Source organism: Mobula hypostoma, chromosome 13 (genome assembly GCF_963921235.1).
Source record: "Mobula hypostoma chromosome 13, sMobHyp1.1, whole genome shotgun sequence".
NCBI classification, from domain to species: Eukaryota; Metazoa; Chordata; class Chondrichthyes; order Myliobatiformes; family Myliobatidae; genus Mobula; species Mobula hypostoma.
The window spans coordinates 75975280-75991285 of NC_086109.1; the positions used below are offsets into that span (position 1 = coordinate 75975280).

The 16006-nt window shown below is 42.5% G+C and overlaps 1 protein-coding gene across 4 annotated transcripts in view; it reads left to right on the forward strand.

Moving 5' to 3' along the window:
• The window catches only part of myo5aa (myosin VAa), a 223058-nt gene that overhangs the window by 78635 nt on the left and 128417 nt on the right, over positions 1-16006 (forward strand). For all 4 annotated transcript variants that reach the window (XM_063065969.1, XM_063065970.1, XM_063065971.1 and 1 more), the window contains exons 3-4: positions 1741-1912; positions 7133-7277. In XM_063065969.1, coding sequence (XP_062922039.1) covers positions 1741-1912; positions 7133-7277 — 317 coding nt within the window. The remainder of the gene's footprint in view (positions 1-1740; positions 1913-7132; positions 7278-16006) is intronic.

The following is a 16006-nucleotide window of genomic DNA, read 5'->3' on the forward strand; positions in this document are numbered from 1 at the left end:
AGCCAACAAAAAGGCAGGCATAGCTATCTATGGACAATCTATGGACTCTCTTTCAAGGACTCTTCATCTCAAATCCTCAATGTTTATTGCTTATTTATTCATAATTATTATATTTTATTTTTTTCTTTCAATTTGTATTCATATAGTTTGTTATTTTTCCATCCTATTGGGTGTGATCTCTCATTGATTCTATTGTGTTTCTTGTACTTACTGTGAGTGCCTAGAAGAAAATGAATCTCAGGGTTGTATGTTGGTGATGTATATGTACTCTGATGATAAATTTACTTTCAATTTTGAACTTTAATTAAATAAGCTCTTGTTGAAATTTTCTCTTCCTTGTTGCTCTACTTTCTTGGATAAACGTCAAACCCTGAGGAGGTGACAGTTAATTGCCCTGCCAGAGATGGTGGTGTTACTGTAATGTTGCACTTGAGCATCTCCATTTCTTTGGCCGCCCTCACTATACACGTTGCAGCGACTGGGGCCCGAGCTAATGGAAATTCCCGCAGCCTCTGTAGGTCAACATGCATGCAATCAAAATGATCAGACCTGCTTTCGGCTTGTGAGGTCAGTTCCACTGGAGATGTCACGCTCCATTCCCCCAACGCATCCCACTCTCAGGCATTCGCTCCTTCCCTTTCACTCACACCCCATCCCCCACCCCCCCCTCCAATTTCATACAAACGAGGGGTGAAATAGGACCCAATTTATTTCCACCCATTTTCCACTCAAACGTGAGATCCCTGCCAAGGTGTGTGATTATGAATACATAATGTAATTTCACACTCCACTGGTGCATGCAATACTTGAATTCTTCCAAGATAACTCATTGCTTTTTCGAAAATCTCTGTAAAGAAATGTATTTTGAGTGGGAACTCCATACAGCAGGGGTCCCCAACCTTTTTTGCACAATGGACCGGTTTAATATTGACAATATTCTTGCGACTGGCCGACCGGTGGGGGGGGGGGGGGCGGGTGTTGTTCGAGTAGGGTTAAACTCATCTCAACATGTCTCTTACAGTTAGGGTTGCCAACTTTCTCACTCCCAAATAAGGGACAAAAGTAGCAGTCAAATACAACACACTTGTGTTTACCCCACGAAAGACTACCATGACCAAGAAGCCTTGCGCGGGCACCTGTGTGCGCATACACGTACGTGCCGATTTTTTTCCCTCACAAATCGGTTTTGCCTTCATCTTCTCGACTATACTGTACATACATTATTTCTACTTTATATAGGCTGTGTAGTTATCATATTATTCCTGCTTTTACTATATGTTAGTGTTATTTATTTTCGGTTTTATGTGTTATTTGGTATGATTTGTTAGGTTATTTTTTGGGTCTGGGAATGCTCAAAAATTTTTCCCATATAAATTAATGGTAATTGCTTCTTCGCTTTACGCCATTTTGGCACGAAAGGTTTCATAGGAACACTCCACCTTAGCGGGGGAAATACGGAACAAACCAATTTAGCCCAATATACGGGATGTCCCGGCAAATACGGGACAGTTGGCAACCCTATGTTCAAGTTCAACAGTGCGTGACAGGGAATGTGGAAAGGTGCAGCTGACTCGTATCATTTTCTCACGGCCCAGTAGCACATGTTTTGTGGCCCGGTGGTTGGGGACTGCTGCCATACAGCATGGACAAGATGTGTAGAACTGTTGTGGGAATCCAAACTATGCTAGCTCTGTTGAGCTCTTTGGAACTCTGCTATTACTTTTATCTTCCTCATTACAGGAAACGCAATATAGAATTGATCCAAAAACCAAGGAGCTTCCACCTCTACGGAACCCTGATATACTCGTGGGCGAAAATGACCTCACAGCGCTCAGTTACCTCCACGAGCCCGCGGTTCTGCACAACCTCAAAGTGCGCTTCATGGACTCCAAGCTCATCTACACGTATTGTGGTAAGTGAACTGGTATTCTACTTTCACGATGATGGTGGTGACCAGGAATGATTTCACTCAAATTGGGTAGGTCAGGAATTGTGGCATAATTTTTAAGTAATTTGTGATTGGGCTGTTTTCAGCATTGTGGTCATTGACTTTCCATTGGGTTTTGTCCTGTCTTCTGTCCAGTGGGATAGGCCATCATAGCGTGTTGAAATTTTAACCTAACTCTGCTAAAAGAACTAATTTTTTTGTTGTTGGTAATGAGAAATTCTAGTATTTGAAGCTCACCACAGGAGATCTTTACATTTTTGTACTATGCCTGGTTCAATTTCAGGGAACTGAACTATTCACTTATAGGTGTCATCGTTTCACTCTGTTCTAGTTGAAGCAACATCTTCTGCAGAGGTATTAAATGTCTTATAATTGTTAGAAATTAAATCGTGACTGTTGTGGGAAGGTGGCCGAAATGTGATATAATTGAACCTGATGACGTCCTCCAAAAGATTCCCTCTTTATGCTGAATATGTGTTGCTTTGAATTGGTCACCCTATATTAAAATACTTAAGGCCAGGCAGCATCTATGGAAAAATATACGGTCAACGTTTCGGGCCGATACATCGACTGTACTTTTTTCCAAAGATGTTGCTTCTATAGATGGTTCCTCCAGCATTTTTGTGTGTTGCTCGGATTTCCAACATCTGAGATTTTCTCTTGTTTGTGTTAAAATAATTAAGTTGTCTTATACGGGAATTACCAGCTGTGGACTCTTTTTTCATTCCTGAATTCCACTATATGCTATAGATTACCATCTTTCAGTAAGATGGTGGCGTGCTCTGATACAGCGGCTTCTACAGGGCTAGCCAAAGGTGTTACTGTCTCTTTTTAAACATTTTTTTACGATTGCAAGATGCTGCTGGACGTTAAGGACTTGAAATACTGAAGGTCTACCCCGTCAGTGAGTTACTTGTTGGTGGAGACACCGAGAGAGCTGCATTTGGTGTAGACATTGATGCTTCCTGCGATAGAGGGGCACTGGTACGCAAAGGAGGTGTGCAGTCAAACAGCAAGTGGTCATCTTAGTCGCTTTTCTTGTGATCGCAAGACCCTGTTGGACATCAGTGGCGTGGAATGTTTCAAGTCCAGTTCACTAGTTTATTGGCGGATGGTGGGGGAGCTGCAAGGCCTCAGTTCTAACCAGGACTAGGCCTCAAACCGCGGTGTTGCCTGCTTGCCAGGGGGAGATGCTGGAGTTGGGTGCTCCATTGGAGTGCCAGAGGTGATGTGCATGGCATCCATTTTGTCCCAAAAGGATCTGTTCTGGGACCTCTACTTTTCGTGATTTTTATTAACGACCTGGATGTGGGGGTAGAAGGGTGGGTTGGCAAGTTTGCAGATGACACAAAGGTTGGTGGTGTTGTAGATAGTGTAGAGGATTGTCAAAGATTTCAGAGAGACATTGATAGGATGCAGAAGTGGGCTGAGAAGTGGCAGATGGAGTTAACCCGGAGAAGTGTGAGGTGGTACACTTTGGAAGGACAAACTCTAAGGCAGAGTGCAAAGTAAATGGCAGGATACTTGGTGGTGTGGAGGAGCAGAGGGATCTCGGGGTACATGTCCACAGATCCCTGAAAGTTGCCTCACAGGTGGATAGGGTAGTTAAGAAAGCTTATGGGGTGTTAGCTTTCATAAGTCGAGGGATAGAGTTTAAGAGTCGCGATGTAATGATGCAGCTCCATAAAACCCTGGTTAGGCCACACTTGGAGTACTATGTCCAGTTCTGGTCACCTCACTATAGGAAGGATGTGGAAGCATTGGAAAGGGTACAGAGGAGATTTACCAGGATGCTGCCTGGTTTAAAGAGTATGCATTATGATCAGAGATTAAGGGAGCTAGGGCTTTACTCTTTGGAGAGAAGGAGGATGAGAGGAGACATGATAAAGGTGTACAAGATAATAAGAGGAATAGATAAAGTGGACAGCCAGCGCCTCTTCCCCAGGGCACCACCGCTCAATAAAAGAGGACATGGCTTTAAGGTAAGGGGTGGGAAGTTCAAGGGGGATATTAGAGGAAGGTTTTTTACTCAGAGAGTGGTTGGTGCGTGGAATGCACTGCCTGAGTCAGTGGTGGAGGCAGATACACTAGTGAAGTTTAAGAGACTACTAGACAGGTATATGGAGGATTTAAGGTGGGGGCTTATATGGGAGGCAGGGTTTGAGGGTCAGCACAACATTGTGGGTTGAAGGGCCTGTACTGTGCTGTACTATTCTATACGGGACCCTGTGCTGCCTCCCAGTGTTTGCTATGCAGAAAACAAGCTGTACTGTGTTCGACTGCAGACTGTTGCAACGTTCATGAACTCAGGGACTTGGACTATATTTTTTTCTTTGTATGACTCTATTTTACTGCCATCTTGATTGTGCTATATGTACCTTGTGCTGTGTATGACTGTTGGTACTGTATCTTGCACCCCGGCCCCAGAGAAACTCTGTTTCATTTGGCTGTATTCATAGATATTCACGTATGGTTAAATGACAATTAAACTTGCATTTGATTAGTTTTCCAAACATGTAGACCTCCAGTGGGTTAAATTTACTTCCACTACAGAATCCATTCTAATCGAGCATCTCCTGGAGTAAAACAATTTTAAATGCCTTGTTCAGCTAACATTGCTGAATTATCTTGTTTGTAATAATTACGTTAGCCTAAGGTCTCAGCTCGCTCTCAATTATGAATGGCTGGTATCTATTTCCATTGAATCACAGTGTCAAATCCCTCCAAGGCAGGGGTTCCCAACTTGGAGTCTACGGACCCCTCAGTTAATGGTAGGGGTCCATAATATAAAAAAGATGGGAACCCCTCCTGTTCCCCCCCACCCCACCCAACACTCCAAGCACCCAAGGGCAACAGCAGCTCAATGATCTCATTGTGTTACATCACAGATAGCTGATACTGATATGTTCTGATCTTTATTTCAGAATGCTTTTTCAGCTGAGAAAAGATGTCTCACCTCAATTTTAAGGGCGTATGAATGATTTAAAAGAAGCATTGATTGTGGATTACAAATCCTTTGTAATCTAACGATGTGGATGTCTTGAATTTTCACTGGCCTTCTGCAAAGTCAGTGCTGCAAGCACACCAATGCCAGAGTTTGTATCAGATTCCACTACACCAGGCACAACTGACTGAAGAAAATACAAAGTAGTTACTCATAAACTGATGTGATCCTTGTTTAGAAAAAGCTTTTGTTCCACTACCAGATCAGGTGAGATTATTGGTCTAGAGAGATGAGCTACAAGTTCACCCAAAGGGATCCCTTGCCATTGTGGAGAACTGTTTACATTCTGGAATAATTTTCTGAATGGTTGGGAGAGATTTGAGTCATTCATTTCTAGGTGGAGTTTGAACAGGAAGGTTTGCCGAATGCTCTGATACCAAACTTTTAACATTTCCCCCTCACAATATTTGATGTACTAATTTCAAAACCTGTAAATAAACGATCTGTGACTATGTGTTTACCTGAGTCATAATTAGGTCATGTCCTAGAGCGATGCAGAACACCACTATTGATACTATCTGAAGTAAATATTTGAAGAGTGAGGAAATTGAAGGGGTGTTGAGTGGACATGAGGACCGCAAGTGGCCTTAATGAACAGCAGAGCAGACTTAATAGAGAACTCATAACCTCTTCCCTGTTTGCTGCATTCTATTGCTTGGAAGTTAGAATTCATTTCGAAGATGAGGTATTGATTTTCTGAACAGAGATTGGACTGGCCTGGTTCTTTTAAGCATGGTGTTGTCACTTCTGATAATGTCCAAATATATTATGATCTGAGATGTTTTGTGGATACAAAGTTGACAGGGCCGTTATCTCGGTTAAAGAGAAAAGCCTGCTCAGATTTCCAATTATAACTGATGCAAAATCTTGACTTGAAGCATTAACAATCTGTTTGCCTTCAATCTACTGAGTTTCTCTAGTAGTTTGCTCTTTGCTCCATATTACGATATCTGGGGTCTTAATTTTGTATTTCCATGCTTGCACTCAAGTAGGCTTGAAATTAGAATGGCCTTCAATTCTGTTCCTAACTTTGTACCCTGTATTCTTGGCAAAATTGATCTTGCTCCCAATTTGTTTTAAGAAAATAAAATAGGAGCAGGAGTTGGCTACCCGCCCCCTCATGATTTCCCCACATTCAACAAGACCTCGTCTCTTTATCAGTGATGGATACCCAATGTCTTTAATTGTCTGATCTTTCAAGAATGTATCAACCTCCTCTTTAACTGGCCCAAACAAACTCGCCTCCACCACAATCTGGGATCGCGTGTTCCAGCGATTTACTACCTCTGCAAGAAGTTGTTCTTGCACATCTGTTTTAAATGACTGGCCCCTAATCTGGTATCACGAGATTCGTGATTTTTCTCACCAAGTGGAAACATTTCAACATCTGTACTGTCATGCCCCCTTGTGTTCTTGAATGTGTCAAATAAGAACGTTCCTTGTTCTTCTAAATTCCCAAGTCAGTCTTTCAAACATATTTTAATCGTTGAACTGTGGTATTGCATTCCAGTAAGTTTTTGCTGAGAAAGAACGAAGAGATAGAAGCAGGAGTAGGTCATTGTCCCGTGTGCCTGCTCCTTCACCATTTAATAATATTATGTTTGATTTTTTTTTTACCTGAGCTCCACTTTCGTGGAACAAAGGTTTTGATGTGAATATTTAGATTTCTTTGCCTTCTCGCCCCCAAGAGGACCACAACCTTGTCCTAGGGTTTGGAGGTTTGCGTGCCTCAGTGACCTGGAGAGCTAGGTTGGCTGGAGTTAGGGCCTTGTGCTTTGGCTCTTTGTAGGGTCACCCATGCCAAGCAAGTCAAAGGATAGAGGCCAGACAAAGAGTGGTCCACTGATCCTCCAGGTTTGGGGGTTCAGCTCAGCGCTAACAACCTGACTGGTCAAACAAAAAAAATAGTTGCAGAGACAGCAATGAAGGAACCTTCTTTTTCTGTGTGTGATGTTCAGAGACGGAGGACCTTCACTGCTGCCCTGAACACCAGCGGTGTAACATACAGTAAGTTTGTCCTCGTGCGAATAATGACTATGAACAATTTATGCACATTGTGGAGACTGGAAATTTATGCTGGTTCTATTTGTCATTGATGAGTAATTAATTTTATAAAAAGCCATCAGGATTTGATCTTCTGTATTACTAAGCCTAAGCATGGAATTTTTCCTACTTTCTAGGTATTGTTTTGGTGGCCATCAATCCGTATGAGCAGTTGCCTATCTATGGGGAAGATATCATCAATGCCTATAGTGGGCAGAACATGGGAGATATGGACCCTCATATCTTTGCTGTTGCTGAGGAGGCGTACAAGCAGATGGCCAGGTTAGTGCCTTGATCCATTCAGCTTCAAGTGCTTTTTAACTTTGTTATCATTTATATATTCAGCAAGAGATTTAAAAAAAACACTACAACTATGTCAATCTTATCAGTGATTAATTATTCCTTCAGGATATTGTAAAATTTTTGCTTGTTTTGTTTATAGAGAATTGCTCCTGTCCATAGAAACTACAGTACAGAAACAGGCCCTTTGGCCCTTCTTGGCTGTGCCGAACCATTTTCTGCCTAGTCCCACTGACCTGCACACGGACCATATCCCTCCATACACCTCCCATCCATGTATCTGTCCAATTTATTCTTAAATGTTAAAAAAGAACCCGCATTTACCACCTCGTCTGGCAGCTCATTCCACACTCCCACCACTCGCTGTGTGAAGAAGCCCCCCCTAATGTTCCCTTTAAACTTTTCCCCCCTCACCCTTAACCCATGTCCTCTGGTTTTTTTTCTCCCCTTGCCTCAGTGGAAAAAGCCTGCTTGCATTCACTCTATCAATACCCATCATAATTTTGTATACCTCTATCAAATCTCCCCTCATTCTTCTACGCTCCAGGGAATAAAGTCCTAACCTATTCAACGTTTCTGTAACTGAGTTTCTCAAGTCCCGGCAACATCCTTGTAAACCTTCTCTGCACTCTTTCAACCTTATTTATATCCTTCCTGTAATTTGGTGACCAAAACTATCCTGACTGGAGAGTGTCCTAAATATGCTTTGTTTACAGTGAGACTATCATTATGAATTGTAGAGGGAGCTTTGAATTCTTTTTCTCCATGGGGTACTTCTTAAGTATAAATTTGGTTCCCTCAAACCCTTTATCTCAACACTCAAAAGAATTTCATGGGGTGAATTTGGAAACTATTTGGAATTTATTGCTAGGATGAAGCAGGCAAAAACCAACAGCGTGCTTCAAAAAAAAAATAATGCTCAGACAAGCGTGTGTATAAGGCTCTAGTCAAAGAGATGAGAATTAGGCCTGTGGTTGTTGATAATAGTGTGCTTTTGTGAAACAGTGAGCCATGTGTGAGGCTGGCCATTCCCACCAGTTGCCACCATTTTGGCAGGGTAAAGGGACAGTTGAGTGCTTCAGATGGATGATTTTGATGTCAGTCTGTCAGGTGATGTGGAGAGATGGGATCATTCTGGGCTAGTGCTTCGCTTGGTGGTGGGGTACATACTGACCCACTGATTTCACTGAGGCTTAAGCAAATGGATGATCACTGTTGTAGAACTCCAAAACTGAAGATTTACTTTAAAATTTGTTAACATTCTTGGAGGAGGGTGGGTAATCATTCACGTGGGGATTTTTGACTTAAAGTCATGGAATTGTGTAGAAACAGGCTCTTGGGAGCACTGTGTTCATGCTGACCATTTCACCCTTTTTTCATTTATCCAAACTTGTTCCTAAGCTGTGACAACTCATGTTGCCTCTCTCTGCTTTTGGTTTCTAAATGCCTTTGTATGCAGGTGACTTGCCACTGCAGTGAAACCAAACAACAGTCCTCCACGGAGAGGGATGTTTTATGCCAACAGCATTACTCCCTTATTTAATTGCTCCAGCATTGGTACCAGATGGCTTCCCCTGTAGCTGAAAGTCATTACAGCCTCTGTCTCATTGTTGCTGACATTCTAGCTGAGCATTTCAGTGGAGCTTCCTCAACCACAGGGGGCTATTCAGCTGTTTTGCCGGAAAGGTGCTCTTGGCCTACACTGGGCAACAGAGGAGCTCAGTGCTAATCACCTATTGTATTGCTGCAGATGCTGGTAGTCTGAAATAAAGCCAGAAAATGCTGTGTCGCTCAGTAGTTTTTTTTATATCACACTCTAACCAGTTGAGTAATTCCTGCATTATTTTTACACGTTGAGCAGTGACTGTCAAACAGCAGAATTTGTTGCAGCATTTTGTTTTGTTATTTTTTTGGGGGTAATCTTCATGTCAGTGGTAAGATCAACACTTACTGCCTGTACTTTATTCCCCTCGAAAGGGCAGTGGTGAGGCGGAGCCTTGAATTCGAAGCCTCAAGGTTGAGGTCCTGAGCTCGGACCGGCGTCTGAGGGTTCAGGGCCACGGTCCGGAGGTTGGAGGCCTGCCCTGTGGTTGGAGACCATCTCTGTGCGTGTGGGCGGCTGCGGCGGGAAAGGGATTTGCTGTGCTTTTGTTGTTTGTTGGCTGCGTGTTGTCCCGCTGAACCTTGCAGACATGCTACTTTATCTAAGTGTGGAGTAGGCCCTTCCGGCCCAGCAGCCCACCTATTTTACCCTAGCCTAGTCACAGGAAAATTTACAATTACCAGTTAGCCCACTAGTTGGTACATCTCTGGACTATGGGAAGAAAGCGGAGCACCTGGAGGAAACCCACACACACACGTGGGAAGAATGTGTGGGAAACTTGGATGCTGTTCCCAGTGCATTGGTTTAGAGGGCACGTGCCATCACAAGAGACTGGATAAGCTTGGGTTGTTTTCTCTGGGGCAGCAGAGGCTGTGGGGAGGTTTACAAGATTATGAGAGGGGTGGATAGAGTGGGCAGAGAGTGTCCGTTTCCCAGTGTTGAAATGTCTAATACCAGAGGGAATGCATTGAAGGTGGGGGTGGGGGGGGGGAAGGTAGGATCAAGGAGGATGTGAGGGGTAAGTTTTTTTTACTCAGATTCATGGATGCTTGAAGTGCACTGCCTGGAATAGCGGTAGAGGCAAGTACATTAGAGGTTTTTAAGAGATGTTTGGATAGGCACCTGGATGTAAGAAAGATGGGGGGGATATGGACAAGGTGGAGGTAGGAGGGTGCTTTTAATTTGGTTTTTAGCAGGCTCGACACATCATTGTAGGCCTAATGGGCTGCTCTGATGCTGTACTGTACTACGTTTATCCTCAGATTGTATTGGTCGTTAACGCAAAAGTCACAGTATGTTTCAATGTACGTGTGATTAACAAATTAGTCTAAACTGTTGTGATCCTTCTGGTGGAGATGTTGCCTGATGCTGTTGTAGGGAGAGAGTGGGTCAGGAAATTTTATCTGCAGTCAGAAGTAAGGGTCAGAGGAAGTTGTAGTGAGAGATAAGATGGGAAAGATCTGCTAAGTGTAGTGATAATTTCCACTTTAAGTATGCTGATAGATTCTGTCTCTGGAACTGGAATTGGTTAATCATTGTCACATGTACCGAGGTAACTGATAGAGCTGTCCATACAGATAATTTGAAAACGTAAGTACTTTGAAGTAGTATGGGAAAAGCAACAACAGAATGCTGAGTATTAAGTTACAGATGCAGAGAGAGTGCAGCGGAGGTAAATAATAATAGTAAGAGCCATGGCGATCACAAGAGGTCCATTCACTGGTCTGGTAACGGTGGAATAAATGCTGTCCTTGAACTTTATGGTGTGTTTTTTCTGAGTTTTTCTATTTTCTGCCCAATGGAAGTGGGTGGAGTGACAACGTCTGTCCTGCCAAAGGGTCTCGGCCCGAAATCTCGACGGTACTTCTTTCCATTGATGCTGCCTGGTCTGTTGAGTTCCTCCAGCATTTTGTGTGTGTTGCTTATAGAATTTCTCGGGTGGGATTTGTTTTTAAGTTTTTTTTGGCTGTTTTTCTAAGGTAGCAAGGAGTATTCTCTCCCCTGCATGGAGGAAATCCTGGTGTTCCCGATGGACTGATCTGTGTCCGAGCTCTGCAAGTTCTTGTGGTCTTGGGCTGAGCAGTTACTACACCAAGACTGGACGCTTTTTGTGATGCGTTGGTAAAAATTGGTGAGGTTATTGGCGCATGCTGAATTTCCATAGCCTTCTGAGGAAGTAGAGGAACTGATGTGCTTTCTTGGCCTTAGCATTATATAGTTGGGCCAGAACAAGCTATTGATGATGTTAACACCTAGCAACCTGAAGCTCTCAAAGGTCTCATAATTAGTTCTCCATGTGTAATAATCTGATCTGTATAAGCAGTATGCAAGGCAAGCTCTTCACTGTATCTTGACAATAATAAAACCAATACCAATTTAAAATTTTCTCACCTTCATTCCACTAATAGTATACTGTATTAAGTTTTATAATAGAAATAATTGCTTGAAGCAACATTTTAATGAAAACGAATGAGTATCAAAATACAGACATTAATACGCTCTGATTTCAGAAATAAAATTCAAATTCTATCAATACTAATGTTACTAGATAAACCTAGCATGTATAAAGTTCAAAGTACATATATTAACAAAGTAAGTATATCATATACAACCTTTGGGTTAATTTTGTTGCAGCATCCACATAAAATAAAGAAATACAATATAGTCTATGAAAACCCATAAATAACAAAGGCCGTCCCGGAAAGTGAGTCTACAGGCTGTGGAGTCAGTTGAATGCTATAGGGCAACAACTGTTCCTGAACCTCATGGTGTGGGACCTCAGTCTCCTGCATCTCCTGCCCAATAGTAGTAGTGAGAAGATTTGGAGACAGGTCAAGTGCAGGCAGATGGGACGGCTCTTGGCTGGTACGGAGTACTGGAGCTATACACCGGTTTGTTTTCTGCTCTTGGGCATTGACACTTTAGTCTGGCTTGAAGTCCATCCTGGCACTCTCTCTTCTGGCGACAGTCGTAACTCTATTCCTGAGAATCCTTCAAGTTTGTCGAATCCTTCAGGAGATCTTAAAATTGTTCTTGGTTATTTTTTAAGTTATAGACATTTCTCCCCCCAGTTTAGCCCCTTCAAAAATACCCAGAAATTTGGCATACATCACTTTCCACAGGCCATCAGTGCACACATGGCAACAAGACCCACAGAGAGCTCCCATCATCTTCAACTGTAGCATCTTCTCTTCTTGGGAGTTTTCAGCTCCCATAGAGTAATCAGCTCACGGAATTCTTACACACTGAAAAGCTTTATATTTGGCAAGAGTCCAGAAGGAGTTACGGTGGAGATAGAATGTAAGACTTCACTAGCAGGATCCTGCCTAGATTATGGGACATGTGCCATAAGGAGAGCTCAGACAAACTTTCTCTCTCAAGGTGCAAAGGCTAATGGGAGACCAGATATAAGTTTGTAAATTGACAGGTATAGATAGACAGGCGATATTTCTTCCTCAGGGTCAAAATGTCTAATACTACAGAGCATGCATTTAAGGTGAGTGGAGTTTAGTTCAAAGGAGATATGTGGGGCAAGGTTTTTTTTAAAGAGGAAGTGGTGAGTGCGCTACCAAAGGTGGTGGTGGAGACGAATACAACAGAGGCATTTAAGAGGTTCTTGGATAGGTACATGAATGTGCAGAGAATGAAGGGATGTCCTCATTGTGTTGTTTAATGAAACTTTCAATTATTAGTTTAATTAGTTTAGCACAACACTGCAGATTGAAGGGGCTATTTCTATTCTGAGTCATGGATGGCAGGGTTTGGTTTTTGGCCTGGGAAGGTCTTGAACTGGCACTTGCTGCACATTTAATGGACTCTTTAAAGAAGCTTCCACAGGCGGTGAGATTCTTGCATCCTTCCCCCGATGTCATCCTTGTTATCGACAGGCACAGGTTTGGTGAATGAGGGATTCCCAGATAAAGCTGATGCTGCTTTTTTAGGTTAGGTTGGGAGAGAATTGACAGTATTTAAACTTTTCAGCTTGTCTTCATTTCGCTATATGAATTGGGGTTTAAGAGACCACACTTTACACTTTGAGAGGTGAAATGTCCATTGAAATTTTTCTCACCTCATCTTCAGGTGGCTTTTAAATGGGCTGTAGTTAAAAATTATGCATTCTTTAAAGTATATATAGACTTCTGAATTAGTAATAGGAATGCTTCACTCAGCTTCTAGTGACTGATCTATTCACAATCACTCATAATGTTTTGCCCATGCTTGTCTAGGAGATGTTGATCTGTTTTTTAAAATATTCACAGACTCTGCTTCCAACTGCCTTTGAGCGAGAGAGTTCCAAAGGTTCGTAACCTGTTCAGAAAGCTTTCCTTCATCTGTCTTAATGAGCACCCCTTCAAAGTGATCCCAAGTTGTAGATAATCAGTCAGAAGGAATCACCTTGTTAAGTTCCCTGAGGATTTTGTCTGTTTCAATCATGTCCCTTCTTGCTCTTCTTTAGAAGTTTAGCTCTTCTAAACTTCAGCAGTTGAATCTAAACTCTCCTCATAAACTAGCCCTGTGCTTCCATACATCAGTCTAGTAGGCCTTCTCTGAACAGTTTCCAACCTTTAGCAGGATCCTTGATCGCATATCCTTTACACAGTTCCCTCCTCTTAAAAACAGACCGTCATCACTTTCTGTTGTATGTTCTTGACATTAGCACAATCAACCATATTAGGTGGCCTTTCCCAAACTTGCAAGGACAACTATGGTGCTAGTTGTCCACTGTGGTGGTCGTCATCCAGTGCATATCATAGAAAATGGAACAGTACATTACAGGAACAGACCTGTCAGCCCACAGTGTTGTACCAAACCAATTAAATTAGTAATCAAATGACTGACTAATCTCTTCTGCCTACACAATCTCCATATCCTTCCATTTTCCTCAAGTTCCTGTGTCTGTCTAAATGTCTCACAAACATCTCCAATGTTTTTGACTCTACCACCACCGTAGGCAGTGCAGTCCGCGCACTCCCCACCATGCTTTGTGTGTTTAAAAGGAAAACAAACAAACCTTGCTCCTCACATCTTTTTTGAAATTGCCCCCTCTCAGCTTAAATGCATGCATGATGGTATTAAGAATTTCAGTTTTTGGAAAAGAGATATTGTCTTCCTAAATTATGCTTCTCATAATGTTGTAAATCTGTACCAGATCTCACCTCAGCCTCCACCACTCAGAAGAAAATTTGTCCACCCTTTTGTTATACCACATGCTCTCTAATCCATGCAAGATCCTGGTAAACCTCTTCTGTACCCTCTCCAAAGCCTCGACATTCTTCCCATAATGTGGTGACCAGAACTGTATGCAATACTTCAGATGCTGCCTTACTGGAGTTTTATAAAGCGGCAACATAGCTTCCTGACTTTTAAACTCAATGCCTCGACTAACAAAGGCAAGCCTGCCACGTGCCTTCTCAACCTCCCAATCAACCTGTGCTGCTACTTTCAGAGATAGCTATGAACTTGGACCTCAGGATCCATCTGCTCCTCAACACTGTTAAGGGCCTTGCCCTTAACGGTGTATAGTCACTCTACATTTGACCTAGCAAGATGTAACGTTTCACTTTTTGGCCAGGATAATCTCCATCTACCATTTCTCTGCTCATACCTGCAATTGATCTAAATCCCGTTGTATTCTTTGCCAGTCTTCTACTCTATCCACAAGACCACCAATCTTCATATCATCTGCAAACTTATTAACCCACCCGTCTACATTTCCATCCAGGTCATTTATACACACCATAAACAGCAGATGTCCCAGTACAAATCCATGCTGAACACGACTAATCACAAATCTCCCGCTAGAATAAGACCCTGTGACCACTATCCTCTGACTTCTATGGGCAAGCCAGTTCTGAATCCAAATGGCCAACTCACCGTGGACCCCATGCATCTTAATCTTCTGGTTGAGCCAGTACTGTCATCAAAGTCCAGTAGTAATGGTAAGCATGTCAACTAGACGAACATATCCAACATTAAGACTCTGTTGGAGATTCCACAGATTCACTACACTTTGGATGACGAAATTTCTAATCTCACCTGGGCCCTGTACAATTGCAGAAAGACATTTCTACACTTGCACTCAAATAAGACCATAAGATTTGGAGCAGAATTAGGCCTTCCAGCCCATCGACTGGTCTGTCAAACAATGACAGCTGTTATTTTTCACTCCCATTCTCCTGTCTTCTGTAACCCTTATTATTTTTTTAAACAATCAATAACCCATCAGTCTCTTTTTAAATGCATCCAATGACTTGGCTTCCACAGCCCTCAATGGCAGTGAATTCGACAAATAGTCTGTCTTTGAAGAACAGCACACTATTTTCCCGCCATTAGCACTGTTGCACCTGCATGCTCACTCTCACCAAGTGGTGAACCGAGATACCCAGGGCCATATTGTCAAGTATTCTGGGATGAAAGCTATCATCTCCTGAGGATTTATCAGCCTTCAATCCCATCAATTCCCATAATGTAATTTCCTTACTAACACTGATTTCCTTCAGTTTCTTCCTCTCACTAGAGCCCTGGCACACTTACCATTTCTGGAAGTTATTTTGCTTCTGTCCTCATACAACTATTTATTCAGTTGGAGTTGTATTTCTCTATTTTTTCCCCATTATAGATTTTCTGTTTCTGACTGCAATGGATATATGGTTGTCTTAATAATAGACAATAGACAATAGGTGCAGGAGTAGGCCATTCAGCCCTTTGAGCCAGCACCACCATTCACTGTGATCATGGCTGATCATCCACAATCAGTACCCTGTTCCTGTCTTCTCCCCATATCCCTTCACTCTGCTGTCTTTAAGAGCTCTATCTAACTCTTTTTTGAAAGAATCCAGAGAATTGGCCTCCACTGCCTTCTGAGGCAGAGCATTCCACAGAACCACAACCCTCTGTGTGAAAAAGTTTTTCCTCAACTCCGTTCTAAATTGTCTACCCCTTATTCTTGAACTGTGGCCTCTGGTTTTCCTCACTAATTAAGAACCTATTGACTTCCACTTTAAATACACCCAAAGATTTGGCCTCCACAGCTGTCTGTGGCAATGAATTCCACAGATACACTGCTCTCTGGCAAAAGAAATTCCTCCTCATCTTTGTTCTAAAGGAA